The sequence below is a fragment of the Myotis davidii genome, unplaced genomic scaffold (assembly GCF_000327345.1).
Source record: "Myotis davidii unplaced genomic scaffold, ASM32734v1 scaffold520, whole genome shotgun sequence".
NCBI lineage: Eukaryota > Metazoa > Chordata > Mammalia > Chiroptera > Vespertilionidae > Myotis > Myotis davidii.
Window position 1 is genome coordinate 1,746,634 of NW_006292908.1, and position 19,381 is coordinate 1,766,014.

The 19,381-nt window shown below is 40.0% G+C and overlaps 1 protein-coding gene across 1 annotated transcript in view; it reads left to right on the plus strand.

The window, feature by feature from the left end:
* Positions 1-19,381, plus strand: part of ASXL3 (additional sex combs like 3, transcriptional regulator) — a 147,003-nt gene that overhangs the window by 23,262 nt on the left and 104,360 nt on the right. The window contains exons 4-5 of the mRNA XM_015565694.1: positions 17,284-17,392; positions 18,906-19,014. Coding sequence (XP_015421180.1) covers positions 17,284-17,392; positions 18,906-19,014 — 218 coding nt within the window. The remainder of the gene's footprint in view (positions 1-17,283; positions 17,393-18,905; positions 19,015-19,381) is intronic.

A 19,381-nucleotide genomic window follows, 5' to 3' on the forward strand; every position in this document is an offset into this window, starting at 1 on the left:
CTTTAATCTTGTAATAAAGGCCTCAAGAAGGTAAAATGAGTGAATTCTCTAGTTAAACTCTGGAAACTCTATATAATGTCTATCACTTTGTTTCTAAAAAGCCTGCTTGTTAAGTAGTGAGAAGGAAAATGGATATATTTTAAGTTCATTTGTTCTTGCCCTTTAACATATCATACTCCTTGGGGCTCCATTGATCATGTTTTTTATTATTATTATCTCTACCACTTGCAGTTGTTATTCGTTCAAAAGTCCCCGGCCCTGTCTGCGTGATGAGCAAGGGCTGTCGGCCTGGAGCTCCGCGGGCATAGAGAGTCTGATACGCAGTCGTGGTTGGTAGGACTATGAACGTGGTGTGGCACAGGGGGCTCCGGGAAAAGGCACGTTGGGTAATCTAGCAGAGCTTCAAGAGTTCACCTGGCATTGCCTTCCCGTAAAGCCAAGGGTTTTCTTTTTCTTTTTAAATATCAGGATAGTGCAGTGGTCGGCAAACTCATTAGTTAGCAGAGCCAAATATCAACAGGACAACGATTGAAATTTCTTTTGAGAGCCAAAATTTTTAAACTGAAACTATATAGGTAGGTACATTGTTATTAACTTAATTAGGGTACTCCTAAGGCTTAGGAAGAGCCACACTCAAGGGGCCAAAGAGCCGCATGTGGCTCGCGAGCCGTAGTTTGCCGACCACGGGGATAGTTTGATCCTGCGTACCACGTGCAGAAGATGAGCCTTGGAAACCAACACTGTGTTTTCTCTCTTCCCTTCAGGACAGAGTATGTTCCATTTGGGACCGCCTCAACTACCTTCCCAGGCAGCTCCAGGCCCTCCTGTGCCTTCAGTGTGCCTCCTCCTGTGGAAAGGATCTTTCCTTGAATGTTCATATTTTCACCCCGAGAAGGCACTGTGTTTCTGTGTCCATAGGACGGGTTACACAGCCGTCAATACGTATGCCGTAGCAGAAGAGCGCTTTGTGGAGTGTTACTGTATATACACATATGTAATATTTTCCAGTCTGGTTTCAGACCCCGGCATGGCTTGGAGACAGCGTTGGTGTGTATGAAGGATCTTCCTCGAATGAAGGATTTGGGACACCTTTCCGTGATGATTATAGTAGAGCCTCAGCTGCTTTCGTGTTGGTCAGGAGGTGATGCGGAACCGAATGCTTGAACTAGCAGGCGTGGCTGGGATTGCATTGGCGTGGTTCCATTCCTTCCTTCCGGGTAGGTACCAGCTAGGGACTGCGGGTGCACACGGACATGCAGGGTCTCCCTGTATGGAACCCCACACAGTTGTCACTCGTCCCCCTCTTCCTGCTCAGTGGGTGTGAGAATGCAGCCGGACCCTGAAGGCCAGGCAGTGTGATCTGAACGATGGGTAGCAGGTGATCGGGGCGATTCCCAGACGGATGTCGCTCACAGACGTTCTCTCTGTCTCATCCGTGTGACTGGGCAGGATGAGTCTCTGGAATCACAACAGAGAGTGTGGTTTGTTGGAGAGGGGACATGTGGGAGGCCTTGGTGCGCCTGCTCATTTCTCCGTCTGAGTTACAGTCTGTGTTCACTGTGGCCATATTTTGACGACACATTTATTTACACGTGCCAGTCCTGTCCCAGTGTGAGGTAGAAACGTTTTGTTTTCCTTTCTAGCCTACGCTGACTGCATCTCCATGGTCTTTCTTGCTCAAGTCGTGTCTGCTCCCCACCCTTTTTGCTTGGGGCTCCTTTAAGCAAAGCAGCCTGCCTACACGAATAAATATTCTTGAGGGTGATGAGCGATTTTTCCCAGAGAATGTTTTGCTGTATCGTCACAGAGAGGACTTCGTTATTCTAGCCCCGTTTTATTAAGAATCACATTGGGTTGCACTGTTAAGGCCTTTTACCGCCTCTCCTCTTTAAACTGGTCAGGCATTTTAAGATTTTACAGAGAATGTGCTAGAGTGCCTTCAATTCTGAACATGTCCTCTAGCAATTTGATCCCTCTTTTGGCTGTTATTTATTTATTTATGTGATATTATTCTAGTTCTTTTCCTGGAGGGTAATGAAAAGCTTGATGTGTGTTGAACACAAAGGAAGTTTATTAGGTCCAGGGGTAGAATGCAGGTAAATAACAGAAACAAAGAAACATAGATGTATGTGTCTGCACATATCATTAGACCTGTCTGTTGAATGTCATTTGGCAAAAGGGCCGGAAATGAACATTTCTGCAGTAACTGATCAGCGGCAGGCACTGAGCCAAGCAGTTTCTATTTTTTAGAAAATTTAATCCACACAGTAACATTAAGAAGTGGGTATTGTTTCTTCATTCTACCGATGAGGAAATGTATGCTGAGAGATGCGAGGTATCTTGTTAATATTACACAGCTATAAGGAGAGGATCTGACATCGGAGCCGGGGTTTGGCTGATTCCAAAGCTCAGTCTTTCTATCAGAGTCAAATGTTAGGCAACAGGAAAATGTTAGCGTTGAAGTGTGGGGTGCCCCAAAGGGGGAAAAAAGAAAGAAGAAAATGCAGAATGCCCATTAGAAGGCATGCACAAACCGAGGAGGAAATGAGGGACACAGGAAGAGGCTACACTAGCATATATTTGTTTTGAAAATTTCCCGAGTTTTCTTAAAACTCCATTTATCAAGCCCAGTGACAAAAGGAACAATTTTAGGGTCATCACATATTTACCATGTAAAGGATTGAAGAGGTTTAAAATTTCAGATCGAATCTCTTTGTTCATTCTCTGTGTTGAAAATAAAGTCATGACACCCCATATTTGAATCCTAAGCAACTATAAGGATCGGTATATGGAAGTCAATCAGGTAGTTAGTAATTATTGGGGGAGAGGTAGCATTTGAAGACCAGTACCAGGGTCTTCTGTTTAGGAAAGCTTTTAGAAATATCTGTGTATGTCTGTGAAACCTTTCTCTGTGGAACCTCAGCTTACCTCTGCCTTTCAGGTATAACAGGGGTGGGGGTCTGTTTCCGGCCAAGGCCCATTGGGTGTTTATAACATCCTTTGCTTCATACAGTTCACCTCATATAAATGTATGCTGCTTACAAAAACTCCTCGACGCATTGAATTCCAAGTCCCGCCTGCAGGTGCCTTGGCAGGCCAGACCAAATGATTTCTCGGACCTTATACGGCCCGCAGGCCGGACGTTCCCCACCCCTGCTATATCACATGGTGCCGGTGACTGAAAATAGGGTGACTTTTGGTGTTCTGCTTACAGAGTAACATACCTGGATTTCAGCAAACACTTGTTTTCTTTTACCTTTGAATGAACTTTGAATCGATCTTATCAGCTTTCCTTTTTGTATTGATGGATAGCTGTCTCCCACAATCACAGTGGGTTCATTGCAGGCACAGCCAGAAAGAATGTTGTTTCATGGCTGATACACTGACACTCATGAATAGAAAGGCCCTAGATCACATGTTAAAGTGGTAATAGTTACCCTAACATGATATGCTGCTATTCATTGTGCTAACGGTACCTGAGAAAACACCCCTCCCCAAAGAGGTAAACCTATTTAACTGTAATGATTTTCAGCGTCACTGCTATCTTTTATCTGCTAGCAGCTCATGAAGCCACAGTCCTAGTTTAATTCATCACCTAAGATTTCCTGACTTAGCTTCAGGGAGATATCGATTTCATGGAATTAGGTGGCAGGTGCATCGAGGAACGATTTCCTGAAAGCTTTAAGTGGCTATTTAAAACCTCAAGAATATTCATTCAGGTCAAGTGAGTGGATTGGAATTGTTCTCATTTAAATAAGATGTTCGCCAAATGGCCAGAAGCCATGATATTCCACATTTTTTAAACATTAAAAAAGGAAAAACAATTCTCTTATTGTTAAATAAACATAGATAGTTCTCTATAATTTTAGCAACCGTTTAATCAGTTACCATTTAGTTAGTTGATTAAATAGGGCTTCAGTTTTAAAAAATTTTTTCTTGACTTATTACCTTGGCTCACAAATTCTTTTCCTTTTCACCCTGATTACATTTACATATTGTCCTCCCCCTTTTTAAAAATTTTTATTGGAGCTGTTGTCTGAAGGGTCTCTGTGTGCCTGGTTGGACCATTGGTCTTGCTGTAAAATAATGTACAGGAAGTCTTGTTTTGTCTAAAGATACATTTCTCCCCATGGGCCTTCAAAATGCACATTTTTTTCCTAAGGAAGATGTTTATTTCTGTAAATCAAAGGTAATACATATATAACGTACTAGTGGCATTACTTTTGGAATTTATTAATATGTATGTGTGTCTAATTGTATAGATTTCCAAAACCATTAGCCTGAAGCCATATGATTTATTCTCTCTTTACATTTGCATTGATCCTAGCCATTCTTACCTTTATTTTACTCTTTTATTCTGTATGGAAGAGTGTTAATAAGGCTTGTAGCGAACATCAGCATTTCTGCAGTTCCTGCTCCCAACTTATGTCTCTCCTGAATCCTGGGCCCCAGAGGGTGAAATGGAAACAAGAACTAGGTGTATAAGTTTCTCTCAGGCCTCCTGCCTGATTCTTAGGTGTAAGCCAGTTTGGGGAAGGGAAAGATGCTTACATTCACCTGTCCTTGTATTTGTTTTTCCTTCCTCAAAGTATATTGTTTTCACCAAGGTTCATACCTAGAAAGTAGGCCTTTTGCAAAGTTTTTTTTCTTCCTTTGTAATTCCGTCTGACTGTTGTGGCTGCATTCCGTGCCATCCCAAGTAACTACGATACTTGAATTTCGTGAAACTCATGTTTTATGGTGAGGAGGGATGTTCATTAAATATCTTTATATGGTAACACTTCTAATCAGAGGAGACGCCTACCACTGAGCAAAGAAAGAGGAGAAAGAGCAAAGAGAGAAGGAAACTAAATTAAATTGACATTTGTCCCATGGTATGAATGCCAATCTTAACAGTTTCAGTTGGTGAAGTTAATTTTAGACATTTCCTTTATCAAACATTTAAAGGTAAAAATTTTCCCAGAGCCAGCAGAATGCTGAGCTGACTTCTGTTGACATTCTGCTGATCAAGGAATTTCCAATGAGCAGGGCCAGATTCTTTTGCAGAAAAGGGGTAGGAGGATGAATCAGAAAAGCAGTCATGGGTAAGGAAACTCTGCTCTTCTCTGTGGGCCAGAGGAAGCCATTAAACATGATACATGTTTATGGGACATGTGCTAGTCGTGTTTATATTAAGGAAGATACAGATATGGTGGAAAATTTTAAGGAAGATACAGACATGATGGAACATTTTAACATGAAAAGTCATACCATTGGGGAACAATTATAAAAATTCAAATCTAACATTTCAGCCCACCTTGGAGACATGACCCTTCAGAGTTAGAAGCTGTAAAATAAATTACAAAGGAAAGATGGACATAATTGACTCCATGAAGTTTTATGTGTCTGCATAGGAAACCGAAAACCTAAGTGACATTGGAGGAAATCTTTTGTTAACGTTCTAGAGGGATTATATGCAGAGATTATTAAAACAATCAGAAAAAAAAATGAGCTTAGAGCTTTGTGGTCAAGGGATATGAGCAGAGGAGCTCCAATCCATAAAACGAAGGACCCGGCAAATATGTGAATAAGCATTTGATCTTAGTAACAGTCATAGAAACTGCAAGGAAAAGCAACCATTGGAGGGTGATTTTTAATGTATCTAATACACTAATCAGTCCTTGCACTTCACCCAGACTCTAAACGGTGCTTCTTGATTGTATACTACTGATGAGAATGTAAACCGAAACAAGTCATTTGAAAAGCCACTTGGCACTATTTGCAGAAGGTCATTACATAACTTATGATGCCTGAATTGATAATGCCACTTCTTGCAAGCCTCTCTTAAAGTATTCTGGAATATAAGGAAAAAGTATTATGTGCACTTTGATAGTCATATCAATGCTATTTCACATATAAATAAAGGACATAATTTAAATGTTCACTGGTGATATCAGTGGTTCTCAAATGTGGCTGCATATTAGAACCACTTGGAACTATATGAGAAAATGCTGACACCGATTCCACAGCCAAAGATTTTTATTTAATAAGTTTGGAGTTGCCTCAAACTTGCATTTAAAAGAATTTCCCTAAAAGTTCTAATAAACTTGCATTTAAAAGAATTTCCCTAAAAGTTCCCATAGGTAATGTGCAAATTGAACACCACTCACTTGAAACGAGTTGATAAATATTTCTAACCATTTGAAATATTTTTAATGGTTTCATAGTGGTATGGAAAGGGTGAAATATAAAATAGACTATTGTAATTGAATGTGTAGATAAAGGATAGATTTAAAATAGAAACACATCAGAAAAATAGGCTCAGCGGAATTTTATAAAATGCTTAGGGGTGCTTTAAGGAGTGGGATTTTGAGCGATTTTTCTCATCTGTTCTTTAATTGACAGATATTTCATAATGTTCTTACATTAAAAGAAAAACCATATTTACAAGAAGGGTTCCTGCCGGCAAGATATAGGTAATTTTCTACTTAGTGGTTATTACTACCTACGAATACGGAGATTTATTCTGACTTCTAAAATAATCATAGCCATTGTTATAATGAAATCCTTCATAGGGTTCTTTATTTCCCCCCCTTTTTAAATCCCAGAAACATTTTCCCATGCAGTTTTCTAACTTTTGGAACTTAATAAGCTCAAATCAGTCATTTTTCTGAGAATAAATGTAAAATACCAAATCATAGAGTTGAATACATGCATATACCAATGCAAACTAGGAACAGCTCCAGAAGCAAACATGATACATCTTCAATGGCCATTACTTCCGAAGCAGTGGGCGCGGTCGGGGAAAGTTGAGAGGGACTTTGAACTCCGTATGATGTACCTGTGCACTTTGTGTATAATTTCCATAAATTTTATTTGCTTCCATAAAAATGTCTAACATGAACGTAACTTGAAACAAGGGACGAATCTCATAGATTATAGAGCAGCGATTTTAACCTTTTCCATCTTGTGGCACACATAAACTAATTACTAGACTTCTTTGGCACACCAAATTATACATTGTTTGCCAATCTGACAATTTTGATTCATTCACACTGATGGCTGTTGATGTGTTGGCTGGTGTCATTTTGTTATTTGACAACATAAGGGAAAAGGGGTCCATGCCCCTGCCTACATAGGCAGGTATTACATGCTTTAAATTTTCTTGTGACACATTGGTTGAAAATCGCTGGAGTAGAGAGAAGCCAAATTATGGATAAAAGAAGAAAAGCATCAACAGTTTTAGTCTAGGTTTGGAAAATTTTCCGAATACAGTAAAATAGCATAGACCCGTGGTCGGCAAACTGCGGCTTGCGAGCCACGTGCGGCTCTTTGGCCCCTTGAGTGTGGCTCTTCCTAAGCCTTAGGAGGACCCTAATTAAGTTAATAACAACGTACCTACCTATAGAGTTTAAGTTTAAAAAATTTGGCTCTCAAAAGAAATTTCAATCGTTGTCCTGTTGATATTTGGCTCTGTTGACGAATGAGTTTGCCGACCACCAGCATAGACCACCAACCACCAGCTGAAATCAGTAGTTGTGGACATGTTGTCGTAGTTGCTTTGAATTTCTTTTAAATAACGTGTAGCAGGAAAAGCTGAAGTTTCTTCGATTTACTTCTTTTCTCAGCGGCAACCAGTGTCATAGGTGTGCAGTATACTAGCATAGTTCAGAACTCTGGAGTTTCGCTATGAATATATATTACATAGCTGTAACTATTGGTGAACATTTAGTCTGTTGACAGTTCTTTCTTTCCTAAAACGCAGTGTCTCTGTGGATGTTAGTTTCTCTAGGGTCCATAGCAGAAAGTGGAATTGCTGATCCACAGAGCATGCACACCGCGCACCGCCCCCCCACCCCCACTAGATAAAGCCAATGTCTTTCCAAATTGGTTGTGTCAATTTACATTCTCACTGGAGTATTTCTTAGTTCTATGTCTGGACATTCTCAACCAATAGTTGGTGTTGCCCAGCTTCAAGTTTTGTCCTTGAATTGTGAAACTGTGAAACGGTAGCTTATCGACAGTCCTGCATGTTTTCGGTGAGTCCAAGGCTGGCCGGGCCTCTGAGGGGGACACAGAGAATCTTAAGGAGGTTGGAGTTCTCAGGAGCTGGTTGCCACCCAGCCGTACAGTATCAGGCGGCACAGGACTAAATTCTACAATCGTAGGACAGGCTGTGATGTTGCAGAGGTTCGGAGACGATCCTTGTGCACTAGAGGGGTTATTAGAAGGCACGGGGACCTTGACCAATGAGTGGGAAGAGAGGAGAACAGAGAAGTATCAAGGCAGGCAGCGTGGCTGGAATGAGCAAGCCAATAGTCACACCATTATTAATTGCCCTTCAACTCTTAGCCAGAAAAGGGGTCAGTAGACTGTCAAGCACACCTGTTTTAAACTCATTGGACAGGTGAGGACATGGAGGCCTAGAAAAATGAGGTCAGTGTGCATAAATCGCGTAGTCAAGTGTCAGAACTCAAGTAAGCGAAGGACTTCCTGGTTTGGTTACCTTGGGCAGCCAATGGGTTGGTCTCCAATGTGACCAGATAGTGCGGAGTTCAAGAAATGACCGTGTCCCCCTCTTTGCACGTGTCGCTCTGCTTCCGTTTGGTTGGCTTTGTTCTCAGCAGTCAGTCCTCCTGCAGGCAGAGGTCGGCACCAGCTCATTATTTTGTTTTGTTTTTGGACTTTTCCAGCTTACGTTTCTACTGGAAATATTGTGCTCCCTTTCCCTTTATTTCTGTATCCATTCCCCAAAGATACGCGCACTCCCACTGCTGGGGACAGGTCAAGCTTGCTAGCCTTCCTGCTGGGAAATGAGGACCAGTTCGTGGATGGCTGCCCTGGAATCCTCACTCAGGAAGGGAAAGTCCCTAACGGGATGGGATGCAGGGCATGCGCACATCAGACGGTCTCGTAGCCTGTGTCGTATGCAGGGCGAGTGGCACACATGATTGTAGTCATGAGTTCAAACAGGATATAGATGATATTCATTGTGGGCGCTCGATGCCCACACATCCATGATTGTAGCAATTTTCATAGCAGTGTTTAAATTGACTTCAGCTGACACCTTTTGAGCAGATTGAGATGGCTCGTCAGGTGCTACAAAGATAAATCAGTGTGTGTCTCACCCCTGTGGAGTTACCAGCCTTGTTGGAAGTCGCCAGGGCAGGAAGGTTAGGAGTGTAAACAATGTGGATGAAAAGCAGCCAGGAGAGAAAGGCACCACTGCGTTGAGATTGCAATAGGGGCTGTGACTGAAGGGGTCACCCCCAGGGGGCAGTTAACATGTTTACTCTGAGTGGCATGCTTCTCCTGGCAGCCGGTTTCACATGAGCCACAGCAGAGACGGGAAACCGTGGAGGCGCGAGGCTGGCTGCGTTGGTTCGGTCCTGGGAGAGCAGGCTGAGAGCGGGGGAGGAAGAGGAGCTCGGTGCCAGGTGCACTGTGAGGCCAGGACCCCAGTGCCGGCTGAGGAGTTCATGCTTCCTTTGTTTCATGGGCAGAGAAAACCACCGACTAAAGAAAGTCGTTTTTATAAAAACCCAGTGTATGGCGTGGCCTGAAGAGCCTGAGCAGTATTCTTTTTTTTGGGGGGGGGGAGGGGGGCGGGGGGGGGTAGTTTTATTTTTGCTTTTGTTTATTAGTTGTTTTTAATAGGAATATTGCTCTGGTACCAATGGATGGGCCGCATTGGGGCAGGGAGGTATGAAGGCAGGGTTAGCGTGAGGGAGCTTCTAGAACTGTGTTTGTGATGTGAAGGTTTTTGGAGGAAGAGAATGTGTACATTGAAGATGAACTTGGTTGAGGCAGAATAATTGGCCGCGTGGGAAATGCTTCAGCGCCAGGAGGCGGAGGGTGGAGGCCGGCGCTGCTGAGAGGAATGGGGCCTCGGGAGGCAGGTGTCTCCTGGGGGGCGGGCCCGGGCGGTTTTTATTCGTCAGTATACTATTGCCGATGCACAGCGCTTCAGTTACATGTGGATACTGTTTATAACTTTCCAGTGCCCTTTCAAGTTCCAGGACACGTTTTCCAGTTTTATGGATCTACACGGGGAAAAATAATCACCACACGGCATTATTTTTTCACAGAGAAAAACAGATATTTTATATATTTAAGTTTTAAAAACATTTGGCTGATGAAATGAAACACCCCTGGGAGTGTAACTGCCTGGCACTTTTTCCTAATGATCCTAATCACAAATATAGCATAGCATTTCCCCAGGTATGTTTCTAGGCATTCTGTAATAGGGAATGTTGTCAAATATGATGATGGGGGATTTTTTATTAAATATGCTTGGGAAACACTGAGGTATGTATGTTTCTTGAGTTAAGTAGGGTTTTTCACTGATGTTGGTCTATATTTTTAGTGTTTTGGTGAGTTTGCAAGGAAAGGATGCAGCATGCTGCTTCTCCAAAACTCATTGGATAATTTTGGGGGCATCACTTGGGACTAACATCCCATAGGGCACATTGGGAAATGCTACAGGATTAGTCAAGGCTCACAAGATGGGAGAGTCCTGGCCGCTACAAGTAGGACACAGAAATTTACATTTTTATATGAAACTAATTGATCATACCAAATATAATTACAAGGCCTCTTCTTTAATAGATGAAATTCAATATTGTGTTTTGGAAGATAAATGCTTTGTCCTAATTGAAAGTATTCTCTTTGCGACTGCAGTGGGGAGAACATAGCCTAGAGCAGTGGTCGGCAAACTCATTAGTCAAGGGAGCCAAATATCAACAGGACAACGATTGAAATTTCTTTTGAGAGCCACATTTCTTAAACTTAAACTATATAGGTAGATACATTGTTATTAACTTAATTGGGGTCCTCCTAAGGCTTAGGAAGAGCCACACTCAAGGGGCCAAAGAGCCGCATGTGGCTCGCGAGCCGCAGTTTGCCAACCGCGGGCCTAGAGTCCCAGGGAGCCAGCGATGGCCGTGGGCTGGCTGCCTCTGCACTGGAGTAGACATTAGAAATGTGCGCGCGGTCCCACCTCAGTCGTCTCCTCAGAATAAACCAAGGATGACATGTAAATTCCAAATGGCTTCTTGTTGTTGTGCCACCTGCCTCAAGGCTCCCTTCCCTGCACCCCTTGCCACTCCGTATGTATTCAGAGCGTTCAGCTCAGCTCAGCCTGCGTTTCTTTTATGTGCCAAGCACTTGTCAGAGGGCCAATTTGTGTCAACACGAGCTTGACATATGTAATGTGCGTAATAAATGATTACTCATTTAGTGGATTGTGTTATTTTCTAACGACTCAATTCTACAAAGAGGCATCTCCTGCGATTAGGGATCTCAATTCCGTGCATCAATCTCTTAGAATTCTTTCTTCCTTAGCTTACGTAGGAAGCATCACCTGAAGGAGAGAGCCCCCAGGGGTGACTTCTGCAGCCTCCTGCTTTCTTTACGATGCTTGACATTTATCCTGGGCGGAGGCACTGCTGTGGGCATCATTGAGTGAGGATGGGGCCAGACACCGTACCTTTTGCCAGCATCTGGCTTTTCTTTGCATCTTTTCTTCAAGTACTATATATTAGTATCCAAGGCCTCTTAGGTGGAGAAGGCAACTCTGGAGAAAGAACGTGGGATAGTGGAAAGAACATTTGCTTGGGAATCAGAATAGAATCTGAATTTCAGCTGTTTCAGTTAGTTGTTATTTGACTGCAGTAAGATTCCCAACCTCAGCCTCTGTTACACTTGCAAACTGGGTGGGAATCATGCGTGTGTTTTTTGGTGGCTGTAAGGCATATTGATGATAGTTGTGAAAGCTCAGTCACATTAGAGATACTGAATAAACGGTAGCGATAATAATATATATGATTTTTATTCTTTTCTCTCTGCCTTTACTGAATGAATTATTTTCAGGTTTATTCACATGTGAAAAGCTATATTTTTAAAGACCACATATTTTAGTTGGAGGTCTTTAAAATTATAATTTAGATTATATGTTTTAGCTTATACTTTTTATAGGACTATTTGTTAATTTCCTTATAGATGCTATTCTAAATTAATACTAATCAAACTTTTGTCCTCGTATTAATGTTTAGGAATTGTTGTTTCCTAAAACAAAAGGTCAATTTAGTGACTAAGGCTGTAATAATCACTGTAATTGATCTAGTGGTAGCCTTGTAATGTCAGTAAAGTGGATAAAATATCTAAGTTCAAATGTCTTTATATTCAAGAAAAATATCTTTTTAGATTGTTCAAGCCAATCAGAGATATATTGCTTAGGTTTGGAGTCTGAAATTGTTTCACTAAATTTAAGACTTGTTCAACTTATGTCATTTGGTAATTATTTCTTGCCTTAATATATCCAACTCATAAAAAATACTGGGACTACGTTTATAACTTTACATTAGAGACGTGTAGAATATTGAAAATCATGTCTATATTGTTAACATAGAAATGGGCAAAATATCGTCCTTTAAAATATGACCCATCTCTTGAATTAATTGGTTATTCCTATCTACTTTTATGTCCTTAAACTCTAATTTTTGATAATCCTTACATGTCAGTGCTTATTAAAAACTTTTATTAGTGACCTTTTTAGAGGTCATTTTTGGGCTAACATTTTATGTGCTAACATGTTTCATGTAACATATATAAAGGATTGTAGACTTTAAGTTTTTATTTTCAGTCATTTTAGGGAGTTCCAGACTAGCAGTAATTTCTATCCAGAGTAAGAGGGTAGTTTGGACTTGATTTTCTAGGGTTGTTTTCAATCGTCTAGGATGGCTAGGTGATTGATTTATCAAGTGATGTACACTGTGCTTATATGTGTTTAGGAGTCTTCCACATTCATTGGTAGAAATAGTTTAATTTCCTCCACTAGTAATGACATGCCTATTAAATATGTAAATGAAGAGATAATCCAAGTTGATTGTTCCTTTTATACCATTAAAATTTGTGTGTGTGAAGTCTAACATAAAGTTAAATGCACAAATCGTAAGTAATTTAATTTCACGTAGTGAACACATCTGTAGTAAGAACTAAATAAAACATTACTTGCACCCTAGAGACCCACATAATATCCTCTTAAAATATAATTAAGGTATTTTCTCTGAGCTATCAACACTGAAAATACTTAAAATGATCTATTATTAATTTTTTGAGCATATACTTGTATCTATTAATTTATATTAGTAGCACTTAGTACAGTAACTGTCTAATAATGCTTCTTAATAAGTTTCTTGAACGTGTTGAATTTTTAGACTTACCTTGTTCAGGATTAGATTTAAAAATGTTTTCAGGAAATAGTTTTCACCTTAAATCTTTATTGAGATACTTAATAAAATAAAGTGGCTTAAGGTTTGTATGACTTAAATACCGCTTGGAACGCATTATTATTTCATAGACAAAGGGAAGGAAGGCCACAATCATGATGTTTTTCTGTCATGTCTGCAAATATTCCTCCAATTTCATTTCCCAGGTATTCTTCCTAGTTCTTAAAATTAGTAAAATAGATAGGCCGTTCATTCCCTTGACTAAGTGTGCACTGTTAGTAAAATTTTATGTGCTCCGTCATCATTCCGGTGTAATAAAGCAATGGTTTTTCAGTATTTCACACGGCACGGGTCTCTGCCAAGCATCTCTGGGGGTTCTTTGATGTCTAGACAGTTTAAATTATGCCTGCTCCCCTGCCTCCAAATTCCACCCCTGTTCCGCTTCAGGGCTTGCGGGAAGCGAAAACAAACCAGAAGGCTCCATACGCCACAGTCGACGGAGAAAAACAAACAAGTAGAGTGAGCTGTATGTCCACCCTGGCAGGTGGACAGGGAAGGGCCCAAGGATGGGCAATGGGAAGAAGAGAATTAGGGACACATGTTCTTTTACTTATTTATTTCTAATTATATTCCTGTATGGAAACGCCTGTGCCTTGTGGACAGAATGAACACGTTGTAGAAGTGTTAGGGGAGAACGTAGAGCCACCTTTGACCCAGCCCCTCGGTATTCGCCTCCCGACAGCAGCCAGATCTGAGTTGGTGTGTTTCTCGTTCATTGTTCCATTAGTGAAATGATAAGATGCAAAGTTGCATTTTAAGTTGGAAAACTAACGTTTTTTCTTCTTTTTTTCCCTTTGTTTTCCTTTCATAAATCGGGATGATTCTTCCAATTCACCCTTTTAGAAAGTAAGTAACTTTTGAAATTTCAGAGATTTTTTTTTTGGTTAAATTATTAGTTTTAATATTTTATATGCACATGTACATATAAGTTACAGCATCTTTCACTTTTAAATTCTGACTGAGGTTATTAACCCTTACATTTAGTGTGAATAAAAAGTTTTAATTAAAAATAGGAAACGTTACATAGCTGTTCATGCTAAGACTTTTAACACATATAACACATCTTTTATGCCCACAGCAAGTCATTGTGATATATATATATATGTATATATATATATGTCTGTTATGTATATGTATATGTATATTTTTTTCTTAAAGTAGGCCAAGGCATGCTTCCTAGCTCTGTTTTTTTGTGAATATAAAAATATATAAATAGCCGAAACTGGTTTGGCTCAGTGGATGGAGCGTCGGCCTGCGGACTGAGGGGTCCCGGGGAAATAAGTTGGAGTTAAGATTCATTTCCAGGAAAAGCAATCCAGATTTCCTAGGCTTTATGGAATTGTTGAGAACAGCTATAAGTAAATGGTCTGAAAGACTTTTAAAATGCACTCTTTTATGTATATTCTGCACATATATGCTAATGTTTTATTGTTTTAAATAAAACAGATCATATAAGGTTTACTTCTCTGTAAAGAATTGCAACTGACATGCATAAGCATAAGTGACCAATCAGCCAGTGATTTGAGTTGCAAAATTTGCCTTTGTAAAGTATTTTCTAATTCTTCTAAAAGGCAAATGTTGTAGGGTGTGGAAATAAAACAAATTTCATGTTTGTTTTGGGAAAGATTTGGGAAAAACCTGTATTTTTGCCTGAAGGGAATAATGATAAAAAATATATGTACTAGTATTTTGAAGTATTCAGTATAGCATACATAGCATCATTTATCTGGAATTTATTCATGAACAGATATTTCTGGGGAGATGAATATATTTTACTTTATAAAGTATGTCTGGCCTACTTTAAATACGAGCAAAAAAGTCATGGAGACTTTTGGAGATTGTGAATTACATATTTTTAAATATTTCTATAGTGAATCTTGAGTTAATAAACAGTATAATTAAATAATATATTTATGCTCAACAGAGCTTATTATTTATCTGAAACTGGGTGCTTATCACATGTTTGCAACAAGCATAGCAGAAAACTGCTATTTAATAGTCAATTTATCTTCAATTATCTTTTGTTTACTGTACCTTAGAAAAAAAATTTAAATTATAGTGATGGTAAATTATATTTGTTCTGTGTTTTTTAGCTATCGTCAATGCTATGTTATTCCTTAATATTCTAAATCATAGCTCTTGGAATTGTGTGTGCTAGGACCTTGGGAATAAAGATCAGGAAGAATGTGCGTGAAGGTTGATGTTAAGAGGACAATTGTATTAAGTTATATTTTTAAAGTCTACATTGTATCATTTTTATGTATTGGATTCTATTTTACTTGTAGTGTTAACATCCTCCTGCCAAGGCTCTACAGGAAATCTGTGTTTCTGACAGTTTCACTAAATTAAAACTCCACAAATCTGGCATAATAATTCCCGGCTTCCAATAGTCCGTGCTTTTGCCTGACGAGAATAATGATAAAAAATATATATTTTGAAGTATTCAGTATAACATGTATAGCAGCATCCTTTATCTGGAATTTATTCATGAGCAGACATTTCTGGGGAGATGAATGTATTTTACTTTATGAAGTAGGCCTGGCCTACTTTAAATACGAGCACAAAATCTTTTGTAAGGAAAATAATGAGGCTGAGAGCTTGCAGACGTTCACGAGGGAAGACATTACACAAGCACGCAGCATTCCCACCGTGTGGACCTCAGCGTTACAACGGCATTGTTCTGCAGCCACGCTTATGTGCGGGCTCTCGCTCCCCCCTGTCAAGCCCAGTGGCATCGTATTGACGTGTTGGCACAGAGCGCTGCTGTGTAAAGTGATAAAGATGCTCTTGTTATTATAATACTTAGAAGCCGTGAGGACCAGGATGTATATGCTGACTCGCTATTAAGTATGTTGTGGAAACTCAGCAAATATGGCTTTCATTTTATCGGTGACTTTCCATGCTCAGGAAGAGATTTGATAATGGTGGCTTTTAGGAAACTTTTAATTTGGTAATGCAAAATTATGTTTCTATCACAGAAAATAAAAAAAAATTTAAACCTTATCATCTTAAAGGTCCTCTTGTCCCCAAATATTTCACCTGAGAAGTGAATAGGGTGGGGTAGGGATGCTAATCAATATTGGCTCAACCAATTGTTGGTCTTCTAGCATATGTGTATGGAAACATAAGTAAATGAAAGTAATAATTCTGGCTCTAAATTCTAGTTTGCAAAGATAACGGTTTGCAAACAAAACACAAAATAAAGCTCTAAAGTCTAACCCAGGAAATGCATATGTGTCATACATTTCGTAAACATCTCTCTATGTAGATGAGTACATTTCAGTAATGTTTGCACATATGGGCTTCGGTATTTTTAATCACTAGTTTAATACTTGTTAGAGTTATTTTTTAAAAAAACTGTTGATTTCATAATTCAGTCACTTGCATCTTTCCTGCAGAACATAATTATTAGCTGGGCAGAATTCCCAAGCGCACATTTCTTGATTTGACAAATCTAACTGAGAAAAGGATGTTAGTGTTGAAGATGTGTCAGAGATAAAAACACAGATATAAATTTTTATTGAGCCTTGTGAGAAATGCAGTCCCATGAGTAACTTAAATTTCAAATCAGTCCTTCCCGGGTTTCTTATTATTCTTTTGTTGCTTTTCAACCTATAGGACGGAACTGCCCTTGAACTTGGGTTTATTTGATCATTCAAGTGCAACCATCAAGTTGTCTGTCATATTTAAATACCGAGGCTTCCTGGAATTATTTGCAAAACAGCACCACATAAACGTTTGGGCTTCGGTTTCTTTGAAATATAGTGTTGGTTGCTTTATGAATAAAAGCATAATTTCAATTCAGGAGACTTGCCTGGAGCCTATAAGACAGATGCATCTGATTAACTTTGGCAAACTGGACTGGCCTGTTATTGTAATGTAGATGTTTTCAGGGTTGGGAGGATATTTTTAAAAGGCATGCAAGAGGATTTTTTTTTTTAAGAGGCGAGAGAACAGTTCTGCCACAGGAGCTGCGTCTGAGACTGCTTCATTTTTGCGCACTTTTGTTTTCTAGTGGGACTTCTCCATTAGCCTGTCTGAATGCAATGCTCCACACGAACACTCGAATAGGGGATGGAACCTTCTTCAAGATCCCTGGAAAGTCAGGCCTCTATGCTCTCAAAGTAAGTTGCATTGTTCTGCATAGTATGTCTGTTATTCCTGTGTATCATGCATTCCCCCTCCCCCCCCCCGCCCCAACATGGGCAGGTAAACAAAATTAGATTTGGGTGAAGGTTTAGAAGAATGACCTCGATGCCTCCTAAATGTTTTCAGATGTCTTAAAAATGATTTCATATTAAGAATAAACAATGACATTTTTCTTTAAGGAAAACATATCTGTGGTTGCAGCCTAACATATGGTAATGGAAAATAGCTGTGGCTTTCTGAGCATTCTTGATTCCTAAAAATCCACGTGGACGGGTGCCACGGATCATCAGCCAAGAGCTTCAGATCACAGTTGCCACAGACGATCTGGCTTAATGGCCGACGGTGGATACATAGCCTCACACCTGATGCCTTTCTGTGTTTCGTAAAAAGAAGCAATCTCTCCATTCTCCTTGAAAACTTGCTGATTTCAATGTTGTTAGGTTTTTAACGCAAACAGTGATCTCAACGCAGGTTTACTGACAGTGCATATTTGTTATGTGAGAAGAATAGAGAGAGCTGCAGATAACGGAGTCTTCATTGTTTGAGTGCAATTCCCGTTTTCCACTGGAATGGGAGACGCCATCTAAGATGCAGAATTCCCACGGACAAAGCCGATGGTCTCCCAACACTCATGTGCCTTGGATGGAGTAGAAGCAGTATATTATTCCTTACGAATTAAAAAGAAGCCACTGCTTTCATGAATGATGGATTACATTGGAAGTTCATTAATTTCCTGTGAGAAGGTTTTGTTTTGAATGTTAAAAGTTGTACCTGGCAGAGAAACAAAGATTCTTTCTCAGCTCCTAAGCATTAAGCTCTTGTTACTGTGTGTGTCTCAGAAAATAAGGACAGGTTAACCTTGTATTATTTTAGTTGCTTTTTGTAGCTACTTGGGTGTTTCATTTAGTGATTAAAATTCTGAGTTGTGAAGTCATTTCCTAACATAAGAGAGAATGTAGAATTGAAAAACATAATGAAAACAATGTATGTCAAAGGGGAATGGATTTTGTATGGATTTTAAAAGGTTATCCCAAAACTCAGCTGTGGCAATGGGCCTTGCCCAGTTTTTTTGTTCTTGTTTTTATAAATACATTTTCTTTTTTAAAAAAATTACTGATTTCAGAGGGGAAAGGAGAGGGAGAGGGGGAGAGAGAGTGAGATAGAGACATCAATAATGAGAGAGAATCATTTGATTGTCTGCCTCCTGCACGCCCTCCAACTGGGGATCAAGCCCACAACCTGGGCATGTGCCCTTGACCAGAATTGAACCTGGGACCCTTCAGTCCACAGGTCGATGCTCTATCCACTGAGCCAAACCAGCGAGGGCCAGTTTTGTTTTTTTAAAGGTGTGCTTTTACATTAAACAGTAAGTCAGTATTAAAATTTCAAATGACAAGTAAATATGGTGATGCTTTAGGGTGCTGGAAGTGTGTTGAATGTTGTCAGTTGCTAACACATCTCCGTAAATCATTTTTTAAAACGATGTAGAAAGAGGAGTCGTCCTGCCCAGCTGAGGGGACGCTGGATTTAGGCTGCGAGTCGGAAGTGGATGGCACAGAAATGGCGGAGGCCAGCGCCCGGGGGGAAGGCAACGGAGGTCAGTGAGATGGATTTCAGGACGGAATTCCTGTTCCCTTAAAAGTCATATCGAATTCCAACAGTTCAGTAACTGAGTTCCCTACCACTGTCGATACCCTTTTCTTCTAAGTGTTTCTCACCCACTTAGATTTATCATCAAACAACTGTGATTCAAAAGGTTCGTACCTAAGAAAAGTAAACAGTTTTTGGCTTTTGGCTTTTATTTTATTTTCATTTTGGATGGATTCCCCTGGGTAATCTTGAGTGTTATCAGCGTATTTCTCATGCCAGGTGAGGGGGTCATCTGAGGGTGCCTGGTGGCTTTAGTCTTATGTGAGGCTTGAGCATGCTGGGGGTTTATGTCTGATGGTGCTTGACATTACAAT